At 44.5% G+C, this 26,065-nt stretch overlaps 1 protein-coding gene across 11 annotated transcripts in view; it reads left to right on the plus strand.

Moving 5' to 3' along the window:
* The window catches only part of ARHGAP44 (Rho GTPase activating protein 44), a 180,471-nt gene that overhangs the window by 94,443 nt on the left and 59,963 nt on the right, over positions 1-26,065 (plus strand). For all 11 annotated transcript variants that reach the window (XM_019542745.1, XM_019542750.1, XM_019542752.1 and 8 more), the window contains exons 2-6: positions 11,602-11,641; positions 18,004-18,108; positions 19,304-19,380; positions 20,567-20,678; positions 25,891-25,967. In XM_019542745.1, the coding sequence (XP_019398290.1) occupies positions 11,602-11,641; positions 18,004-18,108; positions 19,304-19,380; positions 20,567-20,678; positions 25,891-25,967 (411 nt within the window). The remainder of the gene's footprint in view (positions 1-11,601; positions 11,642-18,003; positions 18,109-19,303; positions 19,381-20,566; positions 20,679-25,890; positions 25,968-26,065) is intronic.

Consider the following 26,065-nt stretch of genomic DNA (forward strand, 5'->3'; position numbering starts at 1 on the left):
TCAGAGGAACTCCTTAAGAACGGCATCTTGTTCACAGTGAGCTATGCCCCCTTTCCTAATCTAATTTGGCAATTCCGGTATGTATGCCACGCATGGGTGCATGTTAGGGAGATAAAATAAAGAGAATGAGAGGGAATGAAGCTGTAAATATGACTGAATCTGATCTCACATTGGTGCCAAATGGGTGGAAATTTGTTGAAGCTAAGAAGGTCACACTACTTCAAAATGGGAGGAGGGAGAGGGGGAAAGTCAGGCCTCATGCCTTTTTACAGAAGTGCAGAAGTGACAGTTCCTAAAACCAGGTAAGGCTGATCATGATCACGCTACCCTTGCAGCAACATTAAAAAGCCCAAACCCATTACACCGCACAGCTGAGAACAGCAAATAGAAAATCCTCCATGTGTGCAACCTGAACATTTGCATTTCTTTTGTTGTTTAACTGCACACCTTTACCACTGGATTAGCATAATTGTATTGCGTGGGAACGCAGGGTAAGGAGATCTTGCTCTGTGCCAACTGCAATCACCAGTTATTCAAAAGCTTTCATTGTCCCTCTGTTTTGTATCTCCTGTTTGTGCAGGTGTTTGAAAGGCTAATCCAATGTGCAGTAATTAGCACTGTTAAGTTAGTTGTGGATTCTTTACTCAGCTGCTTACTTATCTGGGAGACTGGGTGAGTTTAATTTAAATATTCTCTCACACGTGCGGGAAGTTTTATTATAGACTTATACATAGCTTTAAATAGATAATAGCAGTTCTTGGTTTGCCACCTAAATGGATTAATGGATGGCTTTGTATGTTGCGCCAATAAAAGGAGCCCTGATTTAGCTGCTCTGTGCTTTCTGTGAGATACCATTGCTTTCATCCAGGATTTCTGGGGGGAGGAGAGAGCTGATCTAGCTGTGACCGGTGGAAGTGCTCTGCCAGCTGTGCTGTGCTGCATTCTGCCACCCACAGGTTGTCAGCTGAAATCTGCCTCTGAACAGGATGTCCGAGATGCTGCTTCGGCAGCTCAGGCCAGTCAGAGAAGGAACTTCCAGTGTGATATGGATTTCTGCTGTAGCAAGTGTGTGTTGCTGTTAAATGCCCCATATATTTGTGTCAGGAGCCCTGACTCAGCACTCTCAGCCTGAGATGACTGCTGACTTAAAGGGAAAACTGTCTTGTTAGCATCCACTGCTTCTTGCAGCTCATCCCTTCCCTCTCCTTTGACTGGCATTGCTAGAAATGTCTTACCCTTCAAGAGACAATTCTAAGTTTGACTATCCAACAGCCCAGCAATGTCGTCTTCTCTTCCTCCATCCTGGTGGCTCTTGTTCCTAGGAAATATTGTTGCAGAGAATTAGATTTGTGAGGGGATGGGCATTCCTTACCCTACCTGCTGTCTTTCCATTGGTTAGATTAGAAAATTACATTGCAACCAATAGCCCTGGTAAGACAACGTGACCACAGGGATGTGATCCCTTTTATATGTTGCGATATGGGCTCTGTAGAGTGTATATAGAAACCAGGTAATGATAGGACACGTTGAGGACAGCATACTACATGCTCTGAGATGGCATCCTGTCATACTTATACCAAGAAGACTCTGCTGATTTAAAAAAAAACCAAAACAAAACATCATGGTTGAAATCCTGGTCCATTACAGCCAGTAGCAAATCTCTCCTTGACATCAATAGGGGCAGGATTTCACTCTGTATATTTGAATACAAAATGGTCACTTGATGTATTTTAGTGTTGATAGTCTGGTCTATGCTGTCTAGTGCTCTAGGAGTGTGTGTATGGGGTGTATACTGAGAATATACAAAAATCTGCAAGGATACTAAAATGGAGTGGGTTTGAATTGGCTTCTCCCTTTTTGTGCTGTTTCATTTACATTTCGCTCAGTCTGGGCTTTGAAGATAGACCAGTCATCATGTGTCTCTGTTCTTTGGTGCAGTCATGACTGTGCCATGCCAGGGTTTCAGGTATTGCAGGAGTATATGAAATAAACCTGATTCAGCCGGATTTCTCAAAGCTGCTGAGTATTCAGTAATCTGGGGGAAGTCAGTGGTACTCAGCACATACAGAAATCAGGCCACTTTTCATCAAACTCTTTAGACTTAAGCCTTTGATTAATTCCTGTAACCAAAAGGAGGATTGAGAGGAGGACCACTGCCTTTAATGTTTCTCTAAGGGGGTCTTTTAAAGTTAGATTTACTTTTTCTTCTTTCCAATTGTTCATCTTTTATATTTGAAAATCAGGTGACTCATGTAATGAGCTTTAATGAGCTTCAGCTGGTTTAGAAGATGCTTAAAGCTCTGCATGGATTGAAATACTGAGTACTTTTCAGTAGGATTTCATCAGGGCCATAAGAGACAGCTCTGGGTAGCTGCCCTCCTGTGTGTTTTTTACCTGAGTAAAAGGTCATGGATTGCTATGCACCATTGGGAGAGCGCATTCCCTATTTCTTTCTTGGGTCCTGGATCAATCTGGATGTGGCTGCCAGGGATGCGTGTGTTTTCCCTTGTTTGTCTTCTCTCTCTTTCCCCAGGACCATCGGGCTTTAAATGGTTTGGGGCACCTCCCTTTGAAGACCTCCAGCATATTTGACATATAGCACTGAACCACGGGTCACTACCCACCCAGACTGGCTAAAACTGTTGCCAGGCTTCCTATGGCTACCTGGCCCCATTAGTCTGTTAGCTATGTATATTTGTGCTCTCAGTTTGCAAGGTGATTCTTAGTGTCTTGTAGGCATTGGCGGTTTTGGCCCATCAGTGCTCTGGCCTGAATGTGGCTCAAGAAAAATCTTAAGCCTTGGCAGAAGCAGCTTATAATGGGCAAAAGGATCTGGGAGCTCTTCATTTGCATTTGAGTTTCCTGAAAAGTTGGTATTTACCTGGTTTGATTTTACATATAAACCATGCTTAGACCATTAAACTGAGATGGGTTCAGAGGGGATTCTTCCTGCCAAGGCTGGCAGTTCAGATGCTGTTACTTGCCTTTTTACTGCCAGATAGGGCAGTGCTATGAAAGAAAGTGTAAATACTTTAGAAAGCTTATTAGAGCACATTTCTAAGCTTAAATGTACTTAACACTGTGGCTTCTGTTTATGACCTGTGATTAGAACAATAAAGGTCATGGGAGAGTGATTTTAGCTACAAGTGCTGTTATGAGCAGTGGCAGAGTGAAGTATGGAGAAAACAAGTTAATGGACACCAAACCCTTTACTCAGTTATTTGTACATACAATCCACTCTCTAGCAGCTCAAAGGGCTTCAGGCTGCAGCAGCAACGTGGCACCGAGGAGCACCCAATGATTTCATCTCTGCCTGCCAGGTGTTGCACACTAGGACAGGATGACAATTTCCCATGTGAACAGGTTTTTGACATAAAAGTGGGGTTTTGCCAAGTAGGTTTTGTTCCCCCATAAAAAGTGTTGATATTACCCATAAAAGTTTGATTTTTGTATTAGAATTTTTTGGCCTAAAATGGGGCTGATTCAGGTCAGAAACATCACAGCAGGGCAATGTGGTTCAGTTGCTTCATGTTCCTGTTCTCTTGCAAGAACTCAGCTCTCCTGTGAGGCATTGTTTCCCATGATGCGCTGCGGGCAGGGACACCCATATACTCCTTTCCCCCTTTTCCCAGATGTTGTCCAGCCAGAGTCGGACCTCTAGAGGGGAATAGAGCATGAAGCACCAAAGTGGTAACTCCCAAATGGCTTTCATTTAAAATCACTGGGCGTGTCTACACGAGATGCTAATGGTGCAGTAGACTAATTCTGTTGCTCATTAGCGTGGCACAAAGAAACCATTCTAATGCACAGTAGAATTAGTCTACTGCGCAGTAGTGTCATTTAAAAAGCATGCACCTGTCCTAATGCACAGTAATGCCGCTTATGGCAAATTAAGTTTAGTACTACACTTAATTCTCTGTAATGACGGCACATTAATGTAGACATGCCCACTGTCACTGTAATTCAGGGACAGCCAAGTTCAAGTGACTAAACAAAAACCCCAAGGAATCTGGGTTCATCCAGGGGCCTCACAACTTAACAGGGTATTCTGGCTATTTTAGTTAATCTTGGTCTCAAAATGACTGTCATAATACTTCAAGATGGACAGGACTGCGTGTTGGGATGGAAATCCCAAATGCTTTGTCCAGTGAGAGTTTTGGCCGTTGATAAGGTTGGGATTTCATGCCAGATTTTTATTTCCATCTCTGCCATTGGTTCATTGTGTGACCTTGAGAGAATCAGTCAGTCCCTCTGTGCCTCCCTTAAAAGAAAATTTCTAGATAATATCTATTGTCAGAGGCTTCAGTAATGTTTGCACAGTGCCCTCATTCTCATATGGAAATATGCTTGAGAATCTCCTAATACAGTGTTAAACGCATGATCTGTGTGTGTTTGGCATACACAGAACATGGCTCTGTACAAACAGGCATCACTATGAGCAGTAATTGTGTCAGCTCTTTAAGCAATAAGTCATGAGGATGCAAAACATGAATTGTTTTGAATTAGTTCATGCTTCATTCACTGTTAGGCTGGAGGCACACAACATTTAATATGATCAGATGTTGGGGGATTATGCAAGCATCTTCTTTTTGGATGCATGAGATGTTTCTCTTAAAGATCCTTCTGTCAAACCACACAGCCTTCAAGGATTATAATCAAAATGAGGTTGAATGGATGTGCCTCAAGTCCAATTTAGCTTTATAGATCTGATAGTCCTCTTGTGCCAGTAGAGTGGCTCCAGTGAATTCAAAGGACTCAGACTGGAGTAAAAGAGTAAAGATAACTATGTCTTATATCACCACAATTCAGTAACCATTTTTGGAAAGTCCAGCGTGAGATGGTTGTGCTTATTATCAGAAGGGAGGGGACAGTGCAGTAGTGGGATGGAGTATTTCTTCCTTCCATGGTAATTCCTTTGGCACTTCAGTTAGGGCTGCAGATTAATGCTGTTATGACCTGGAGGATAACTGTGCTGCAGCCTGGCTGTTGTCTTACTGCATTGTGACAATATTATAAAAAGGCAGCATGGTGTTTTGATGTGGCGATATAACAGATGCTCTGTCAGCCCCATTTATTTTACTTATTTTAATTTTAAAGAAAGCATTTGTTCATCAGATATTCTGGAGGTATTATGTACTGGATGCACATACATCAACCCTTATAATTTTTTTTAAAGACAATATCTGATTAATTGAACCTTCAGAGCCCAATTTGATCCCTCCAGTTGAAAATTCTGTCCCGACTCATCCCTTTTACCACTAGAAAAAGTCTGGGGCAACAACTGAACATTGCTGTTTGACCTGAAGGTCAGCAGATCCAGGATTTTAGTGAGCTAATACCAGAAACTGACTGTGCTATCAGGAGATGCCTCTCTGACAATACCTTGCCTCTAGACCTCAGACAGCTAAGCCACGGGAACTTTCTGCTCAACATCTAGTTCATTCAGAGAAATGAGCTCTCAGTAAATAATGCTGAACTTACAATGCTGAACTGCATGTGCCCAAGAACGTACGTTCTGCAGGTCTCTTTTTGGATTGCTGCAAATTTTCCATCTCTCAGCATAAACCTCGTGATCTAAGAATCAAGTCCTGCACCCTCTTAATAATACGCCTTCCTTTTTAGGAGACATAAAGCAATCATCCATGCTAACAGATTTATCTGTCTGTGCTCTATGCACATCCTCCCAACCTCTCCTTGCCAGCCTATCTATCCCCAGTTCAAACCCTTACTCTGCGATTGTTGAGTGAGTAGATCCTTCAGTTAAATACAACGCTAACATGCACGCCCGCCTGTAATGGAACTGTCGAACACACTTGAGGATAGTGAGCAATGCATGCTGTCTTTGTCAGTGTCCTTCTTCCTACTGCATTTATCCTATTGTTTGTGACAACTCCCCTGTTGTAATGCATTTACAATGGAAATGTGAGCTTTCTGGCTCTCAGAGGCCCTGTCATTTTTTTTTATTTGCCTGGCACACTTTTTGTCACTGGAGAACCATAGAACATTATGTTAGAAGTTGCAGTTGATAGTCTGTGCCCGGGTAAAAAACAAAAAAACCCAAAAGTATTTTGTCTTTCAGATGAAGGCTGAGAGAGTATATGTTGCTCTTTTCAAAGATATTGCACTTTTCAAAAAATTTGGACTACAAGCTGATGCACACAAATTGCACTCACAAGGTATACAGAGGCCCCTGATACTTCCCCAATAAAACTTCTAATTGCTCTGGATCTGCAGCAGCCACTTCTCCTGTTTACTGTCCCAGAGGTATGAACCTATTCGCTAATAGCAGCTGGCATGACCCAAGCAATCTGATGGCCTCTCATTTCCCTGACACCCATGTGCTGACTGTTCCTGTAAATACAGGGCTCTGTGCCTCACGGTCTGGAGTTGTCAGGTTGGTTGTACTTCCCACATCAGACTGAGCTGCAAAGGCACCCGAGTTCTGAGTTTTGTATAGTGTGTTTACATTGAGAATCAGACTGACCCACAATCTGCCAGGTCCCTGTTGTTTAGAAAGCTCAGCTCAGGTTTCTTTAGCAAGCAGAAGACTGTTCCATAACTGAAGTGCTGCCTTGACCTCTCCTTTTCTGGGTGGCTAGCAAAGTGACGGTTGCTTCAGTTCTTCACTGGGCTTCCTTTCCTTGCTCATTTTTGCCTTCTGCTACTCCTTTTCTTTCCTTTCACTTCTCCCTTTTTTGCTCCTCTTGAATGAACAGAAGGACTTCCCAGCCCCACTGCACCATGTCCATCCTTCTTATTTAGATCCTTCTTAAAGTGACCCTTCTTCTGCAGGGCCCACAAATACTGACCCAGCAAGTCATCCCAAAGCTGGGAAGAAAGTGAGAAATGGTGATCGCTTTTTAAAAAGTTGGTCAGTGTCACATTTGGGATTCCTTACTTTATCCAGATCTTTCCTTAGCCTATAAACTCTATTGACAAGAGCTGTTTCTTTTTGCATCTTGTACAATACTGAGTACTTCATCTGCCTCCTAGACTCTATTGGTAGGTGTTCCCAGCTAGGAACTTGCCATACCTTTGTATCACAGGCCAAGCTATAAGATCATCTCAAAGGCTCTATAACCCAGCATTGTAATCAGTGCAAGAATGAGGAAAACGCAGAGGAGCTACAACAGTGACCTACTTGTAGTAAGGCTCAGTGGCAATAAACACTAGTAAAAACCTGGGGAATAGGCCATTGTGCTCCTGTTCAGCAATTGGGAGCAAGTTGCTGATGTAGCATCTGGTAGAATTGCCTGTTGTTCTGCAGTGTCCTTGCAAGAGGAAATGTTTCTTTTTGTTTAACACAGAGAAAATGTTCAGGAAGCAGTAAATTAATTCAACCTTTGGTGAGTCATCCTGCCTGCCGCTCACCACCAATGGCTGAAATAGATGGAGGGTTTGGAGAAAGGGCCTAAAAACTTCTGAATGCATCAGACATGTGGCAGTTTTGGGGGGAGGAAGGCAATAAAGAGGAGTGTATTGAGGCCATTCAATTCCACAATTGAGGCTCTTCCATTACCACAAGCCGCAGACTTGGGAACGCAGCATTCTACTGGATCACATCTGGAAGGATTTCCTTGTAGGGTTGCCAAATGTATCCTCTCCCATGCTAAAGTAAATTAGGAAATCCTGGGCAGTTCGACTTGGGGATGAAACAACACAAGCGAGCAGTATTTTTAACAAACACTGTGGATAGTGACACGGCAGGTTTGATTTTTTGCAGCCAATTGTAGTTTTCACTTCCTGTCCTAAACTAGGAGCCCTGGAAAGAGAGCAAGCCCAGTCTCAGAAAATAGTTTCCTAGTTAGTAGGGTCGGAAGGGACCTGAGCAGATCAAGTCCAACCCCTGCCATGGGCAGGAAAGAGTACTGGAGTCAGATGACCCCGGCAAGGTGTCTATCTAGCCTCCTCTTACAGACCCCCAGGGTAGGGGCGAGCACCACTTCCCTTGGAAGTTGGTTCCGGATCCTAGCCACCCTGACAGTGAAGTAGCTCCTCCTGATATCTAGTCTGAATCTACTCTCTGTCAGGTTAGTTGTACAAGAGAAATTACCTGAAGTTAGGTTTAGATAGATGTTACTAATGGAGTCCTTGGGTGGTGGAATAGATTCTCCAAGGTAGGTGGCAAAGGCATCATCGTTGCAGAGGGTCTGGAACATGTTAGGTCAGTGGGAGTCAACCTTTTTGGCAGGCAAGCTGCAAATCAGCCCCACTGTTCCCCAGGTGCCACTCTGATCCCCTTCCTCTGCCCAATTGACTGCTCTGCTTTCTGCCCTGTGCTCTCTGCCCAATCTGCTGCTCTATTTTCTGCTTCCTGCCCTGTCTGCAACTGCGTTGCCTGTCCTTTATATGTCGCATGCCACACACAGAGGCTGCCCGTGTCACTTGTGGCATGTGTGCCGCAGCTTGGCCACCCATTTTAGAGAAAACTTTGACAGAAGTAGTGTAAGCAGAAAGTCATGCAAAACATGTGACTAGGGTCTGGCTGGGCAATTTGACTGCTCCTTGCCAGCTTTAATTCTCTTGAGGACCAAGGAACAGGCCAACTGATCGATCTCAGAAATGAGATTGAATGTTAACGAGGTGGGTGCATGTCTAGTGGGGCACAGAAGGCATCTGTTCTAAACTCAACACCATTCAATAACATCTTCCAGATCATTGATAGTCATTGCTAATAACGTTTGCAGATGATACGAAGTTTACCAGAGTGGTAAATAATGAGGAGCCATCAGCTTTACAAAGTGATCCATATCACAGTGATAAACATAGCTTTTATAAACTGCTTTAATATACTCAATGCAAGGTTTTACATCTAGGAACAGAAAAGGTAACCTGTACCTACAAGACAGAAGATTGTGTCCAGGAAAGTCATGATGCAGAAAAAGGATTTAGGGCTTCCTGGCAGATAATCAGGTGAACATAAGATGCTCCCAGCATGACACTGTGCCTTCAAGAACTAATTCTATTCTTGGATACACAAGCAAGGGACTATTCAGTAGGTGTAACACGGTAATATTGTTTTTGCATACAACAATAATAAGAGCATTTGGGGAATAGTGTGTTCCCTTTCACAAATAATTATTGACTAATTAGAGAGTTCTGATGAAAGTTTTCTGATTGGTCAGTACTGTCAAACCTTTCTCACTAATCAGTCTATTAAGCCTGTTTAAGAGGAGATTAAGAGGTGAATTGATCTTTATGGCGAGGGTTGCCAAAATATGGATTGGGCTTCCAAGGGAGGTGGTGCTTTCGCGTACCTTGGAGGTGTTTAATAGGGGATTAGACAAGCACCTGACTGGGGTTACTTGACCCCAGTGCTCTTTCCTGCCCAGACTCGATGATCTAATAGGTTCTGTCCAATCCTAGAAATCCTTTAAATCTGTCACATCTATTAAATAAGTTCCTCCACAGCGAGAAGATTTTTTGTTATAGTGTGCTCTAGATCTAATGTCATTAAGATGAAGCTGGCTTCCTAGAAAAACTAAGGAGGTATAGTTTAGGGTTAACCTTAGAGTTAACCAGGACCAAACAGATGCAAAAGTACTTGAATAATTACACTCAAAGAGCAGAATTCAATGCTCCGTTGTCTATATAAGGGGGCATATCAAGCTGGTTCCTGGGCTGGGTCCAGGTCAGTATTTGAATTATCATTTGGATGATGGTGTAGCAAATATGTTTATAACATTTGCAGATGACAGCAAGCTGTTAGGAATTGCAAGCACTTTGGAGGACAAGGTCTGAATTCAAAATAACCTTGACAAATCAGTGCGAAGATCTATAACAGGTTTGCAAGTACAGCCCATGGGCTAGATCCTGCCAGTTAAGAAACTGGATTCAGCAGATGTCTCCGATTTGTGTGGGGATTTAATACAGATGGCATTTCAAAGCAAGCTGGGAGTTGCAGGGTGGAACTGGTGGGGGCTCTTCCCAATATCAGGAGCTTACGGAGGGTGAAGTAGATAGATGTTGGCCTCCTTCCATCTATTTCTCAGGGAGAGGTAGTATCTGGTCTTTTGGTAGACTCCTTTACTACTAAGGATAAGAAGATAATTCAGAGAGCTCTGAGTTAGCACATCAGCTTTTATGTAACAGCACTACAGGTAGAAGAAATGTAGATTCCTAGCAGATGTAGAAGATTTCATAGATTTTCATAGATTTCATAGACATTAGGGCTGGAAGGGACCTCGGGAGATCATCGAGTCCAGCCCCCTGCCCAAAGATAAATGCTAGGACTGCTGGACTTTGTCAAGATGCAGGCAAATGTTGGCAATATCTTCTTTAAGTGCTTAGCACCCAAAAGTGCAATGAATCGAAGGGCCATTTTGAGGAAAAAGGGGATGAAGCTTGTTTGTGCTTTACAATTCATTTACTGTGTGACTTGAGCAAAGCACCTTTCTGTGCCTCAATTTATCTATAGGTAAATAGGGAGGATATTTCCCAACCTTGCCCGATTTGCTTTGAGGCTATATTATAAATGTTTAAAAGAAGCTTTGTGATTCTCCCAGGAAAGGAGCCTTATCTGGGAGTGTCAGGTATTATCATAAGACTGTAACAAGACTTCATATACAGAGGCAGAGCCTTTGCCTACTGTGTCAATCAGAATTAAGCTGCTTTCCTTCAAGGTGTATTGAATCTCTTCTGTGATCCACGGAGTGGCCTCATTAAGAGCTCAGTAGAAGCTCCTTCTCTGTCCTGAGATATACTATAGCTCAACCTTTAAAGAAAGGGAAGATGGAGTATATAGTACTCCATCTTTAATAACAAAAAAAATCTCCAATTATAACACATTTTTCCGTGATATATATATTAGTAGTGTTTCATTTTAATCACAAAAATATGTGTATTTTTGGGTTACTTCTTTAAACCAAAAATTTGGGACATTTATTTTTATTTTTTATCGGAGAAAACCAGGATCCCTGGTTATCAGCCTCCCTTGGGGCCCCAGAGAAAACTAGAGTAAAGCTGCACAAGAGGGGCAGGGCTGGGTTGTTCCAGGTGCTGCTGATGGACTCCAGCAGTGTCCTGCTGGTTAATCTCTTACCTTTCAAAGGCTTCCTACTGCATCCAGGGCCATGCTTTGGTGGTTTCTAAGGTAGCACTTACATGGTTCCCAACTAAATACACCTCTGTCCCCTCCCAACTCTGAGTGCACCTCAGGATTCAAACCTCCTGCCTTTACTTTTCTCGAGGTGGAAACCTGTGCTTCTCCCACCCTTAGACCCACCCAGGGCTAGAGCCACGTGTGGAGCACCAGTTCTTCCCCAGGAGGCTTGACTGGATACAGCAGCTGTGACTCTACCCTTCAGGAGCCTGTGGCCAGCGCTGAATAGTGACCAGCCAGGCTGCTTAAACCACAGCAAGGTTTGACCTTAGCAGCAGGAACAAAGCACGTCAGAGAAAAGGATTTTAAAACAACAATTCCTATGTGTCCTCCTTATCTAATTGCTTGTCATTCCCAGATGATTGCCTGGACAGACAAAATATGCCTCCTGCTTGCATACTCTGGGATGCTTTCCATAGGAAGCTGTCTGGGTGTGAAGCCTGTGTTATATAATGTCTCTTCACTGATTTTGTGTTTTTTGTTGTTTTTTTGTCTTTTAGGGCAGAGAAAACAGAAGTTCTGAGCGAAGATCTTTTGCAGGTAAAGTGACTCTTCCCAACACCTAGTGATAGCAATCAATCTAACAAATGCATAAGGGGGTCTCAATGTCAGAGGGAGAGAGAGGGAGGATGGTTTAGTGGTTAGCAATCTAGCTCAGAGCTCAGTCGCAGACCCACATTTGAGTCCTTGGCTTGACCTTGGCAAGTCACTTAACATTGTGCCTCAGCTTCCCATCTGCCCAGTGGGGAAGTGCCCTGCTTTATAAGGGGGCTGTGAGGATAAATGAATTGAAGATTGTGAGGCATGTTAGATATTGATGTTTTGTTCATCAGATCAAAACCCACTTAAAAGGTCATTTCTTAGGGGCCAGTAAAACCCCTTTGCCAGTCGCAGCATTTGAAGCTGTGTCTGTTACCCTTTATGCAGGAATATGAGTGAAACCGAACCAACGACTGCTCTGCTGGACGTTTGTCATTTGCTCAGATTGGTGATGTGGCATTTTTTTTCATGTCAGTAATAGTGGGATTTCAGATCTGCTCATCATCTGCTGCTCATCAATTCTGGTTCTATTGATATCCGTGGTTCCACTGACTTCAGGGGGGTGCAAAATGAATCCATGACCCACTCCTGAAAATCACCCTAGGATTTTGCTAGATGCACAATTAAGATGTATGTTGAGGACATAAAGCTTATAAATCTTTATGCAGTCTGTAAGGTGGACAATGATCCCGTTCACCTGACAAAAAACATTCCCATAAGGAGGTGTAAATAGCAGAAGTAGGAAACTTCTCAGAAGTAATGAGCACAAATGTCCCACTTATTCAAGGGAAAAGAATGAGATCAGATGTTCAGCATTTCAAATATGCTTCCAAGATTTCCATGAGAATAATCATACAGTTTTCTCAAAGAACGTTTCTTCCTACAGCTTATGAATGAGGAGTGTATGAATGATGAAATTATATATAAGTGGAAGTATGTCTCTTAGCAGATGGAAGCAATGCCTTGTGTTTTCATGCAGTTATGGAATTAGGGTTGGAAGGGATGTCACAGGTCTAGTCCAGTGCTCCACATAGATTCCTAAAGCATCCCAGTCTCTTCTTGGTTTCTTCTATTAGAAGGAGTTTACACAACTTCTCTGGGCAGCTTGTTTCATTTTCCTACTATTCTCATGGTTAGGAATTTTTTTTTCCTGGGATTTACTCTAAGTCTGTTTTCCTGTAGCATAAATCCAGTGCTTCACATCCTGCCTTTTGTGACAAGGGAGAAGTGTTGCTCTACCTCTTCTTCATAGCAACCTTTCAGATAATTGAAAACTGCTGTCATGTCTCCCCTATTAATCTCCTTTTCTGCAAACTAAACATACCTATTTTTCTCAGTCTTTCCTCAGACTGATTGCATTGCAATCCCTTTATCGTCTTTGTTGCTCATTTCTGGATCTGCTCCAGTTCCTACACATCCTTCTGAAAATGAAGAGCCCAAAACTGTAAATGAGCAGCAGCAAGCAGAGAGGTGCTATCACCTCCTGTGCCTTGCATGCAGTGCTTCTGTTAATGTAGCCGAAAATTGCATTTGCTTTTTTTTTTTTTTTTTATCCCGTAACCTCATTTTTCCTGGTGACTCACCTTGAGTCTGTGATCCTCAATACCCATAGCCTTCTCAGCAGTGCTACTGCCTACACTATTTTTTACTAAACTATATCTGTATTTTTGTTTTTCCCTAGATGTGGTACCTTACATTTGTCCTTGCTGAACGTTGTCTTTATTTTCTGGGTCTGAATCTTGCTGGCAGTCTTGTTAGACCTTGTTACACAAGAGAGACTGCTCAGAAAATGGCAGTTCTTAGTTTTTACTTGTTCTTTTGAGTGCAGAGGAATAACAGAGCAGTTCTTGTATTGCAAAGATTTCAGAAAGATCACAGCAGGTCAGAATGTTTTTAACACAATGAATTCCTATTTGTAATCTCTGGGTTTATCTTGTGAATCATGCTTTCACACCTAGCAGTGCTAACATTGTGCAGCACCCTTGGAAGGTTCTCAGGTCACCCCAGCATGCTGCAGCGCCCTGGTTGAGAATCAGTGGGCTAGAGAGTCCCATGTATAGCACTGCAGTGTTGCTTTCACTTTCCACAATAGAGGCAATAACTCCTGTTGTTTTGTTTTATCATTTATCATGTGCATGCCAATTCCAACAGCTGAATTTAGGAAAAAAGGTGCATGTTGTATATGAGGAAAATACAGTAACTCCATTGACAGCTATAATACTAAGTGACTTTATACTGGCATCAAAGAAAGGGGACTGTGGCCTAAACAGATTTGCAGCTTGGATTTTTTTTTTTAATTTCAAAGGTTGCATATGGTTTTGCAGAGGAAAGAAAAATTAAAGTACCTATTCCAATATGTCCAAAGTTCCAAAGGTCTTTGAGTTTCATAGTTTCTAGGGTCAGAAGGGACCTGAGCAGATCATCTAGTCCGACCCCCTGCCATGGCAGGAAAGAGTACTGGGGTCAAATGACCCCAGCAAGATGTTCATCTAACCTCCTCTTAAAGACCCCAGGGTAGGAGCCTGCACCACTTCTCTTGGAAGTTGGTTCCAGACCCTAGCCGCCCTGACCATGAAGTAGCGCCTCCTGATATCCAACCTAAACCTACCCTCTGCCAGCTTGTGACCGTTATTCCTGGTCACTCCTGGCAGTGCTTGGGGGTACCTGTAGGCATGGTGCCGATTGTTCCTCCCCAGGTGCATCACCTTGCACTTGTCTGTGTTGAAACCCATCCTATTCTCGTCCGCCCACCCTTGTAACCTGTCTAGGTCTGATTGTAGCCTGTTGCATCTTTCCAGTGTGCCCACGTCCCCCCACATCTTAGCGTCATCAGCAGATTTGAACAGGGTGCTTTTTACCCCCTTGTCCAAGTCACTGATGAAGATGTTTTTGTTGTCCTCTGCTGGACTCTCTCCAATTTGTTCACATCATTTCTGTAGTGGGGGGCCCAAAACTGAACACAGTACTCCAGATGTGGCCTCACCAATGCTGAATACAGGGGAATAATCACTTCCCTTGACCTACTGGCAACACACCTAACAGTGCAGCCCAGTATGCCATTAGCGTTCTTGGCAACATGGGCACACTGCTGGTTCATACTTGGTTTATTGTCCACTATAATCCCCAGATCCTTTTCTGCAGAGCTGCTGCCCAGCCAGTCAGCCCCCAGCCTATACCGTACATGAGATTGTTCTGTCCTAAATGCAGGAATTTGCACTTGTCCTTTTTGAACCTCATGAGATTTCTTTTGGCCCAATCCTCCAATTTATCTAGGTCACTCTGAATCCTAGCCCTACCCTCCAGCATATCTACTACTTCCCCCAGCTTGGTGTCATCTGCAGACTTACTGAGAGTGCACTCTGTGTTGCCTTCCAGGTCATTGATGAAGACACTGAACAAAACCAGCCCCAGGACCAACCCTTGGGGCACTCCTCTGCTACTAGCTGCCAACTAGACAATGAACTACTCTCTGAGCCTGATGCTCTAACCAGTTTTCTATCTACCTTACAGTCCATTCATCCAGCCCATACCTCCTTATCTTGCCTGCGAGAATGTTGTGGGAGACCGTATCAAAAGCCTGGCTAAAATCAAGGTATACCACTGCCACTTGTCTCCCTGCATCCACAGAGCCAGTCATCTCTTCATAGAAGACAGTCAGGTTGATCAGGCATGACTTGCCCTTGGTGAATCCATGCTGATTGCTTCTAATCACCTTCTCCTCCAAGTGCTTAGAAACGGGTTCCTTGAGGATCTGCTCCATGATTTTTCCAGGGATTTTGGTGAGGCTGACTGGTCTCTAGTTCCCTGGATCCTCATTTTTCTCTTTCTTAAATATGGGCACTATGTTTGCCCTTCTCCAATCATCTGGGACCTCTCCTGATAGCCATGAGTTTTCCAAGATTATGGCCAGTAGCTCTGTAATCTCATCATCCGACTCCCTCAGCACCCTTGGGTGCATCCCATCTGGCCCTGTGTACTTGTATATGTCCAGCTTTTCTAAATAGTCCCTAACTTGTTCTTTCACCACTGTTGGCTGCTCACCTCCTCTCCAAACTGTGCTGCCGGGTGCAGTAGTCTGAGAAGTGACCTTGCCTTTGAAGAGTAAAGCAAAAAAGGCATTGAGCACTTCAGCCTTTTCTGCATCCTCTATCACAAAACTGCCTCGCCCATTCAGTAAGGAACCCACACCTTCCCTGATCATCCTCTTGCTACCTGACAGACTTGTAGAAACCCTTCTTGTTACCCTTCACATCCCTTGCTAGCTGCAGCTCCAATTGCACTTTGACTTTCCTGACTTCATCCCTGCATGCCCGAGCAAATGCTCTTATACTTCTCCCTAGTTATTTGTCCAAGTTTCCACTTCTTATAAGTGTCCTTTTTGTGATTTAGTTTACTGAAGAGTTCCCTGCTAAGCCAAGCTGGTCTCCTGCCATACTTGCTAGTCTTCCTGCACATCAGGATAGTTTGTTTCTGCACTCTCATTAGGCTTCTTTAAAGTACAGCCAGCTCTTCTGGACTCCTCTCCCCATCAGACTGACTCTCCAGGGGATCCTGCCCATGAGTTCCCTGAGTCAATTGAAGTCTTCTTTTCTGAAGTCCGGGGTCTTTACTCTGCTGCTCTTCTTCCTTTCTTTCCTCAGGATCCTGAACTCAATCATCTCATGGTTGCTGCTGCCCAAGTTGCCATCTACTACTGCGTTCCCACCAATTCATCCCTGTTTGTGAACAGCAGGTCAAGAAGAGCATGGCCCCTAGCTGGCCACTCCAGCACTGGCACCAGGAAGTTGCCCCCAACACTCCCCAAAAAGTTCCTGGATTGTCTGCACGCTGTTGTATTGCCCTCCCAGCAGATGTCAGGGTGATCAGAGTCCCCCATGAGAACCAGGGCTTGTGATCAGGAAACTTCTACTAGCTGTTTGAAAAAAGTTTCATCCACCACTTCCTCCTGGTCTGGTGGTCTATAGCAGATCCCCACCACAACATCACCCGTATTGTTCTCCCATCTGCTGGCTGCATGTCCATGGAGGTCCCTTATTGCATAGCCAATCAATGCATTTTGGGTTCTGTGAGCTTTAAAGCAGTACATGTAGATCAACTGAGTTCAACTGTGCCTGTTTCTGTCCTCCCCTTTAAACATTCTTCTCTTATTAAAAGGGTTGCCTTTGGGCTTGTTGAACAAATTATATTCATGGGGCAAGCCTTTTTGACAGACATGCTGCAAATTAGCCATGCATCCTCCCCAAGTGCTGCTCTGGTTCCCTTCCCTTGCCTGATCTGCTGCCCTGCTTTCTGACCTCAGCCCTGTGCTCCCTTCTTGGTCTGCTGCTCTGCTTTCTGCTTTTCCCCCTGTACTCCCTGCTTGACTTGCTGCTTTGCTTTCTGCTTCCTATCCGCTCCCTAATCTGTTGCATGTCACACACAGAAGCTGCCCATGTCACTTGTGGCACCCGTGCTGCAGGCTGACCACACCTGACTTAGACAATGAAATTTGTATGCGATTGTGCAGTGATAAGTGCTTCCTTGTGGTGTATACATGTAACAAGGAGCAGCAATAGGAGTGACGGGAATTAAACTGTATGATTCACTGTCTGGACAGCAGTGATTATAAGGAAGAAAATGTATTTAGATGGTGGTAGAGGTAGCAGTTGTCAGAACAGCCAGAGTCGAATTCTTTTATATTAGGACTCAAATAATGGGAAGGTCAAGACGCATTGGATCTGAGAGCTTGGAGCTATTTTGAGGACAATGGTCTGGCAGCAGACACTCAGTATTCTGAGAATTTGGGACATCTCTAGCACAGATGTTCCTCTGCCTCCTGTAAAATACAACAGAAGACATGATTTCCTTGAGATTCCCCCTGTTTCTTTTGACTCTGCACAAGAAATTCTCTCTCCTGCTTAATTTCCTTGCACTAAAACTGTATATTCTGATCTGAATCCAATAAATTGGAAGCTGCAGCAATTAATCCTTTGATTAAATTAAAAACCATCTTGGTTCATCTCTGAAATCATGGACTAAACTGGTTCCTGGGATATGATTATAGGAACGTGTGGTGCATTTGGAGTAGCAATCCTGCTGTGGATTCAGCAGAAAGCACTGTTGATATGTTTATAACACTGAGGCTGCACTGTAATCAGTGTAAGGACCAGTGAGCTATTTGCCTTTGTAAAAGCTGACTGTGGCATTTCACTTCGAAGCTGTGCTTAGGGTCATGATGGGAGGCTCCTGGGCACAATATTCTGTTTGTCAGATGAGCCAGGAGTGGGGAAGGGGCATTTGCCATTTGATTGTTCTTCACAGCTGGACTTAGCTGCTACTGCTGAATTTGCTTTTGATATGGTGCCAATTGTTTCCATCTGCAGGTGGAAAAGCGTTTGGAGCTGGTGAAGCAGGTTTCCCACAGCACTCACAAGAAGCTGACAGCATGTCTGCAGGGCCAGCAAGGGGTGGATGCCGACAAGCGCTCAGTAAGGGGCTCATTTAAGATGTTCAGCTGCAAGCAGCCAAATGTTAAACACAAGATGTCTGGATTGGGGCTTTTTTTTCCTTAGTCCAAGTGTCTTTTGCATCACAGGGAGTCTGCAGAAAATTGAAATGTTGTTTTTCTTTTTCCCTAATTGCATGTAGTTCTGTGTGTGCGTGCACTAGTCTGTTGGGAGCAGGACAAATGTGCACGTAAATAAAACTGTGAGAGGTGTGTGAATAAATATGCTGTGCTATAGAGCATGATTTCGGATTGAATCCACCTTTCCTTTCTTTTGTCAGCATTATGGCTAAAAGCCCAGTGGGGTGGAAGGAATAATGCAGAATGAAGCAGAAGTGAAATGCCATGAGTAGATCTTCTGCTGCCAAAATTTATAGGGGCCAGCCTGTTCTAACTTTCCTGCTCCCTACCAAATTGCTTAATTTATACCGTATTGGTCATGGAGGAGGACTGGGAATCCTGTGCCTACCTAAATCTTTTCTCCCTGCATGGGTTTACCTCTGCCCAGTGGCTAGCATGATTGTTGCCACCCACATCCCCTACAGAGAGTGGGGTTGTAGTTTAGATTCAGGTGCTAAATAAAACCTCTATGCAGCATTCATACTCCCATATGTGGTGTTTAATGGCAGTCAGCTTGAGCTGAGAACCTTAGATCTGGCTGCTTCCCAGAGCTCAGGGGGGTTGGCCTTGGGCTTTGGTTTATTTAACCTTTTTTGCTATCTGCCCTGAGCTATCTACTGTGTAAGCTATGAACAGTTGCCTGTTTGGACTAATTAGCTAGTATGCCAGCTAGCTCAGGCCTGGACAGATGACAGGTTTACAACAACGTTATCAACTTTTACATGGGTGTAAAAAAGACGACCTAGCATAAACCCCTACAACTTCACCAAAACCAGTGTAGAATTAACCCTGATGGAATCAAGGATAAAACTACACCAGCGTCAATGACATTTGCCTATACCTTATCACAAGTTATCTGCTTAATAGGTAGTTCCTTGTTTCCCTGCCACATAGAAGTAATTGCACCTTTTGTGTGCAACTATCTTTGGAGAGCTGTTTGTACCATCTTGTCTAGGCCCATAGCCAGGATTGCTCTGCATATGCCATGTTAGAGTCCTCTTCCTACCCTTTGCCATGAATTTTGCCAGTCATCTGTGTGCTGTATGCTTCCTTTGCAGAAAAAGTTACCTTTGACGACACTGGCCCAGTGCTTAATGGAGGGCTCTGCCATTCTAGGGGATGACTTCCTGCTTGGGTAAGCTACGCTAAGGAGGCTCATGTCTCCAGAGGACCAGGAGGCCTGACTCTCCTCTGCCATGCACCTTGTGCCATTGCTGTTCCTTGTAGATTTGAAATGCCAGCAAGGCAGAATGACTCTTATTCTAGGTTGCCCTTGTTTCTTCTGTCTGCCTTAGGGTGGCCTGGGGCTCAGTGGGGAATAGCATTCCCACAGGCTGTCAGCCTACTCCTCTGGTCACAGCTTGCTCCTTCTGCAAAGTGGTCTTAGGAGGACATCCCCCTATTGATGTGGGGTGGGGCAAATGGGCACAGCCCATGGCTGAAGCCAACAGGCCAGCCTTTTTGGTAGGCAAGTCACAAATTAGTTCTGCATCCTCCCCAAGTGCCACTCCAGTCCTCTTCCCCTGTTTGATCTGCAGCTCTGCTTTCTCCTCCCACCCCTGTGCTGCTCTGCTTTCTGCTTCCTGCCCTATGTTCCACTGTACTACCTGTCCCCACCCTGATCTGTCACATGCCACACAGTGGCTGCCCAGGCCACTTGTAGCACATGCGCTACAGGTTGGCCACCACTGTCCTAAGCTATGATTCCGTGCATTTGAGAGATCAGTAACCAGAAATCTGCTTGGCCAATACCTTCCTGCTGTCCCTCTCAACAGCATCCTTTCTATCCTGTGTGAGGGTGTAGAGCCCAGCCATCCCACCTGCCAACAGACACATCATGCCATGCCTTTGTCTCTCGGTACAATGTGCCTGGAGAAGACATAGAGTGGATGGAGTTTCTGCTTTCTAGTTCCCCAAACCCTATATTATAGCTTGTCCTCCACTACTGCTAGCCCTCACCAGCTGCAGGGAGCCCTAAAGGAGAGGTGCCTTCAGGATGACCCTAGACATCTCCACAAAAGAACGTGAGTTGTGCCTGCAGTGGATATTGTTGCCCTTCATACCCAGCCCCTACCTATGTGCAGCAGGTAGTTGACTTTTCTGAGACCACACACTTGATCATAAGGTCTTGTCTTCCCCCTGCCTTCTCCCCCTGCAGCCTTCCTTTTCAGGTGAGAAAGTGTTCATGTAGCCAATGCTTTCTGAACATCCTTACATTGAATCCCAGCCTAGTGGCCTGGGCTTTGTGTGCAGAGGGTAGATTGTTGTCTTTGCCGCTGAGCTTCTGTGCAGCGCGTTACATGTTTTTTTTTCTTTTGCAGGAAGATGCTCAAATTATGTGGAGAGGCTGAGGATAAATTAGCCCAAGAGCTTATCAATTTTGAGCTGCAAGTAGAAAGGGATGTGATTGAGCCTCTGTTTGTACTAGCAGAGGTAAGAGGGACCTGGGCACTGGGAGGGAAGCTGGGGGCTAGCATACGGCACCTAAGAGATTGCACTGGCCAATGTGAGGGAGCAATTTTGATGACCTCTGTAGGGTGTACTGGCTCACTTTCAGCCAGAAGCCACTTCTGTGTTGGGTACTTTTTAAGGCTTGGTTGGGGGGAAATCAAAAGTGTGAGAGAAACATGGGAATTCCTTTAAAAAGTAATTGGGAGTGAGCACGCATGAACCGTAAGTTGTGCGCTCAGCCTCAGACTTCCTCTTCCCTGTTGTCTGCACCAGATGCTCCTCCAGAGCTTGAAATAGCTCTGTCTGGGATCACGGAGAATGTCTGACTGAAGGCAAAGCTGAGAAGGGCTTGCACTTTCCCTTCCTCTATTGAATTTGCAGAATCTGAGGCCTGCAGATAGTTCAGTGGATGTATTGCTGGAAAAAGGGGTATGGGTAGTGCTGGTGACCAGAGCCCTGCTTTAAGCATGATTTTTCCAAATTCTTACAAATGAGAGTGTGAATTTTCAGGCCCAGGCCCTGTCTAAGCTTATGCTCATGGGACTATTCCTTTATTCACAGAGGTGCACACACTCGGCACTGCTCCACCACTTGACACACCCTCCCTAAGTGCAGGAGGAGAGATCTTCTCTAGGCCAGTTGGCCTTTGGTTTCTCTATTCAAAAATGAGGCCAGTTAGACCCACCTGCCATGATGAAGTTACTGCCAGTGATACCTGGGGTTGTGAATTGCATGCAGACAAACAGTTCCTTTCAGATCAACCTCCAAACTTTCACCAGAGAGTTGTCAACATAGAATTTATGATCCAACCCTCCTACACCACTGGAAACAGGCCCTCGGGACATCACAGCCCATGTTTAGATTCCTGTGACCAGGTGTTGAGAGACTCCATGTCTCCCCCAGGTTATGTGCTCACAAGTGGGTGAGTGCCTAGTGTTCAGACTTGAAGACGGAAGATGAGATTTTGACACTTCCTACTGTAATAAATAATAAATACCTGTCATTGTGCTTATGTGTTTCTCCCAGGTGGTTTTCCCCCTGCTCTTCACCAGCCTTTGAGTGTTCAAATCCTTTGTTTATCTCATTATGCTTTCAAGTATTCTATGAATAATTATTAAGTAGTCACACTATATATTAAGGTCCCATTTGTAAATAGTTCATAAAGGGTTAATAGAGAAGGAACAACTGCCTTAACCGTAGCACTTGTTGCAGATGGTTACAAACACATCAGTAGAAGATATTGCTAGAGTCCTGTAAGCAACTTCCTGATCTGCTGGATTTTTCAATAACCAGCAATAATTCATTAAAATATCTATTGCTTATTAACAATTTATTACATATGTATAAGAGGAATATGAATATAAAGTATGCACAATGATGATGATATACTGCATTGCTTAAAGGGAACACAAAATACCAGTGACATTAAAGAATCAAATTGAATTTGTGGTGTTTATTTGCATTATGCGTCAGTTAGCTTGGACGGTGACACTATTGTGATTGTTTTAATGTTATTTCTACTCATTTTTGCTTTGTGTTTCTTGGGACGATGAAGGTGGGTGTTGAGATTTGATTTCAAGGCTGTGGGGAGGTTGTTTGCATACGTACAGAATGCATTTTCAGGATCCAAAGTGTGTTTTCTTTCAGTCTCACATTTTTAATTTCACAGAATTTATTTTTTCATTTTCCAGTCTTGCAAACCTCATTGAGCTCAAAGTGTGATCTCCCCTCCACCAGCATAAATGGAAGAGACACAATTAGAATCTTTTGCATTACCCAAGTGTAAAAATGATCAAAGGGAAGGACTGGATCCTGTGTTTGGCTTTAGTTCCAAAGTCTAGGTCTTTTAATGGAGGGGAAAAAAACCAGAGGGCTTGGTTACACATAGCTGTGTCATCAGTACTATATTGGCTCCTCTTTCAGGGAGCTGCAGTTTTTACTAGCAAGAGAGGTTTTTTGCCAGGTGGTTTTAAACCAATTCCCTAAAGAGGAAAATCTGTGCAGGCCAAAGGAATTATTTTCAGGAATAATTTTCTACTTCAGTAGTTCTCAGCCTTTGTAGATTCAGGGTACTCTCCATCACTTTTCTGAATTTAGCATCATCCTGGTTGAGAACCACTGTTGTACTTGTCTTCTCAATGAGGGTGCAGCCACCATCACTGCAGCCAGGGGAAAGAGCCGCATGGGGAGTATGCAACCTGGCTGTGAAGCAGCTGGAAGGAGCTCCCTCTCCTGCCAAAGCCCTTTCCGGTCTCGCTCTGCACAGTGCTCCTGGAAACAGAAGTTTTCAGGATATTTCCACTTGCTGGCAGTGTGGCAACCTGTGTGTTTACTGTGGGTTTTCCAGCAACTGCACTGCACCTTCCACCACCATGTAGAACAGGGGCGGGCAATTATTTTGGGCAGAGGGCTGTTTACTGAGTTTCGGCAAGCCATCGAGGGCCGTGTGACAGGCAGCCCAGGGCGGATTAATATTAATTTTCTAAATTTTTTAGGGGCTCCATGGGCCGGATAGAATGGCCTGGTGGGCTGCATTTGTCCCCCAGGCCACATTTTGCCCACCCCGATGTAGAACTATCCAGTGCACCTCTGTATCCGGGAGGGCCGTGCAGAGCTGGACCATCAAGATCTATGCAAGGCTTGAGGGGCCATTTTACCTGGTTGTGGCAGCAATAGTGGCACCAGTCCACAACACCCTAGTTGAGACCTAATAGTCTACTTCAAGGCTTTTGTACCCATACACGTGCTAATTAAGGAGGCAATTTGTGGATGTGGATAGATGAAGAATGAAACTGCTTTAAAATAAAAACTGCACAGGGCTCTCACAAGCCCATCTTAAAAGCAGGAATGATTTGGGGATTCAGAGTGCATCATACAGAAGTACTTATCTCAAGTTTGATTTAACTACCCTTGTGTTGGATCTCTTTCAAGAGCTAATGATAAACTATGTTCATTTTCATTCCTTTTAGCGCTGTATGGATCATGTTACTCTGTATAAAGCAACTTTTGTGATTTTGCGACATAGTGTAATCAAAATATTGTAGCCAGGTCACGTGACAGAAGTGCTCCTCTCTAGCTAATGGTTATTTGTCTGTCTGAAGAGCTATGGCATGCATACTGAATGGACAGAGGGGCAACAAAACTTTGTGTTAGTGGTCAATTGCATTTCAAGGGGAAAGATCTATTTATCAGAGAAACCCAGATCACAGGTACCTGGAAAGAAGGACTATTGAAACAGAGACATCCAAATTGCTGGGGTGGGCACCCAAAATAGTGTGGGTATCAAGCCACTTGGAAGGAGAGATCAAAGGCATAACCAGCTCTCTCCTTGGTAGGGAGGGGTTGGGGGATTATGCCGACTCCTGAAGACTGGAGAGGTGTGGGGAGCAGAGTCTTACCTGCCTTGGGTCTCCGCACTCTGGCAGCAGCTGCTACTGCTGCAGCTCCTGCTGTCGCAGCATAGAATCAGGCTCTTTGCATGCTTTCTGCAGCAACCCTGTGTAACAGGCTCCCCAGGGTCCACCCTGGTGCCCTGTTTGCTCCTGTGCCCCCCCCAGATTTGCTACTGGGTGCAGGGCTGAACCTCCCAAGACAAAGTCTTTTGCGAATGCCGTTCTGGCATCCCCTCTAAGTTGGTGCTCAGAACTGGTGCCTCCCCTCCACCCCCCAGTTACCCTTCTGGAAGAAATATTAGCTGTGCTCAATAAGTGCCTCCAGGAAGAAGTTCCAGATTCTGAGAGTCCCCAAAGAATAGATAGTACAGTAAAGTTGAGAGAATGCGGGTGCTGGCTAGATGACATTTAGGAGGTGTCTCCGCACCTGTTGGGGAGCGGTGATCTTTGGAAATTCATACATCTTGGTCCACAGCTGGCAGTGCTGGTGGATTCAGGAGGCAGGCTGGTCTCTAAAAATTGCCAGGAGTTGTCAGGATACCCTGAAGTACTGTGTTGTAATCAGACAAAATAGACAATGGGAATTTGTGTTTTTGATTGCCTATGGTAAAATATGATTTTAGGGCAATTGGTAACTCAGGCTTACCTCTTCTTCAGAAGGGGAGACCTGTCATTTTATGGAACCCAAGGGGGAGACTCCTGACACTAAGGCTTGCAGGGGCAAGTTGTCCCAGGGCTTACCTTAGTTTGATCCTTGAGAGCCATTTTTCCATCCGGAGAACAGAGAGGAGAGATGGGAAGCTCCCTGACAGCAGGGTTTGTGATGAGGGGAATAACTACTCATAAGAATGCATCAGTAAATCTTCTGTAATTGTTTCATGTGTCTACTCCTGTAGTGGACACGTGAAACAATAAGTAAAGTTAAACCACAGTGAGTGGTTTACACCATAAGTAAAGTTAAACTACAGTGATTTGCCCCTGAATTAGAGGTAGGATATTATTATGGTTTAGCTTCCACTTTCTCAGTGGGTTAACTGCTTTGTTTTTCTTTCTCCAACCCAGCTTGCCTCCCTCAGCAGTCCCCTCTTTTTCCTTCTCCCATCCCTAACCTTTGTATTCTAATCATGGCTTTCCGTTTAGCAGCTCTGCTTCCTGCAGTCCCTTCAGTAGCCTCTGATGAAGTAAGCCCTACGCTTACAAAAGCTCATGCTATACATTTCTCATTTAGTTAGCCTGTAAAGGTGCAAATCTACCCCACCTTCTGCCCTGACTTTAGTCTAATAGGGCTAACTAGGTCTCTTACCTTCCACTTACCACAGGATAGAGAGGACAGCTGAAATAGTTACAGCAGCCTTACCTGGGGGCCTCCCGGGACTGCAGTGGCGACAATCGGGTGTGCAGACCCTGGCCGGTCACCAGAGTGTGGTTCTGGCCAGCCAGGCTGCCTTGTGCACCACCTGTTTTGGTTTTTTTCCCCGTGTGTTTTTTTAGATGCCGGGATTTTCCTGCATCTGCGTTTGTCCAAGCTCTGTACATCTTGCACTGAGGAGGGAGGTGTCAGTTATTTTGCCCTGGGGGCTGCCAGATGTTCCCTATGTGTTTGGGTGGGGGCTGTGGTTTAGTATTTGTTTCAGTGAGTGGATTTTGCAGCAGTGTCTTGCTTGTACGTCTTCCCAACATTTGCCTGACCCAGGCCTGAATGGCAGGGTGCTAGGAAAGGGCAGGCAGGCAATATACCTCACTGTGAGGTTTATCTCCTGTTTGTCTGGTTCTCCGATTCATCTTCTCTTTTGTCGCTACAGGTGGAAATCCCGAATATCCAAAAACAGAGGAAGCACTTAGCAAAATTAGTACTGGACATGGATTCCTCAAGGACAAGGTAGAAAGCATCTCGTTTGTCATTCTCCATCCCCCTCCAGGTGACTGCATTGTAAAGATGTCGCTCCAGGGAAATAGCAGCTCCTGTTGTTTTCATTT

This window comes from Crocodylus porosus, unplaced genomic scaffold, assembly GCF_001723895.1.
Source record: "Crocodylus porosus isolate Cpor-Errol unplaced genomic scaffold, CroPor_comp1, whole genome shotgun sequence".
NCBI classification, from domain to species: Eukaryota; Metazoa; Chordata; order Crocodylia; family Crocodylidae; genus Crocodylus; species Crocodylus porosus.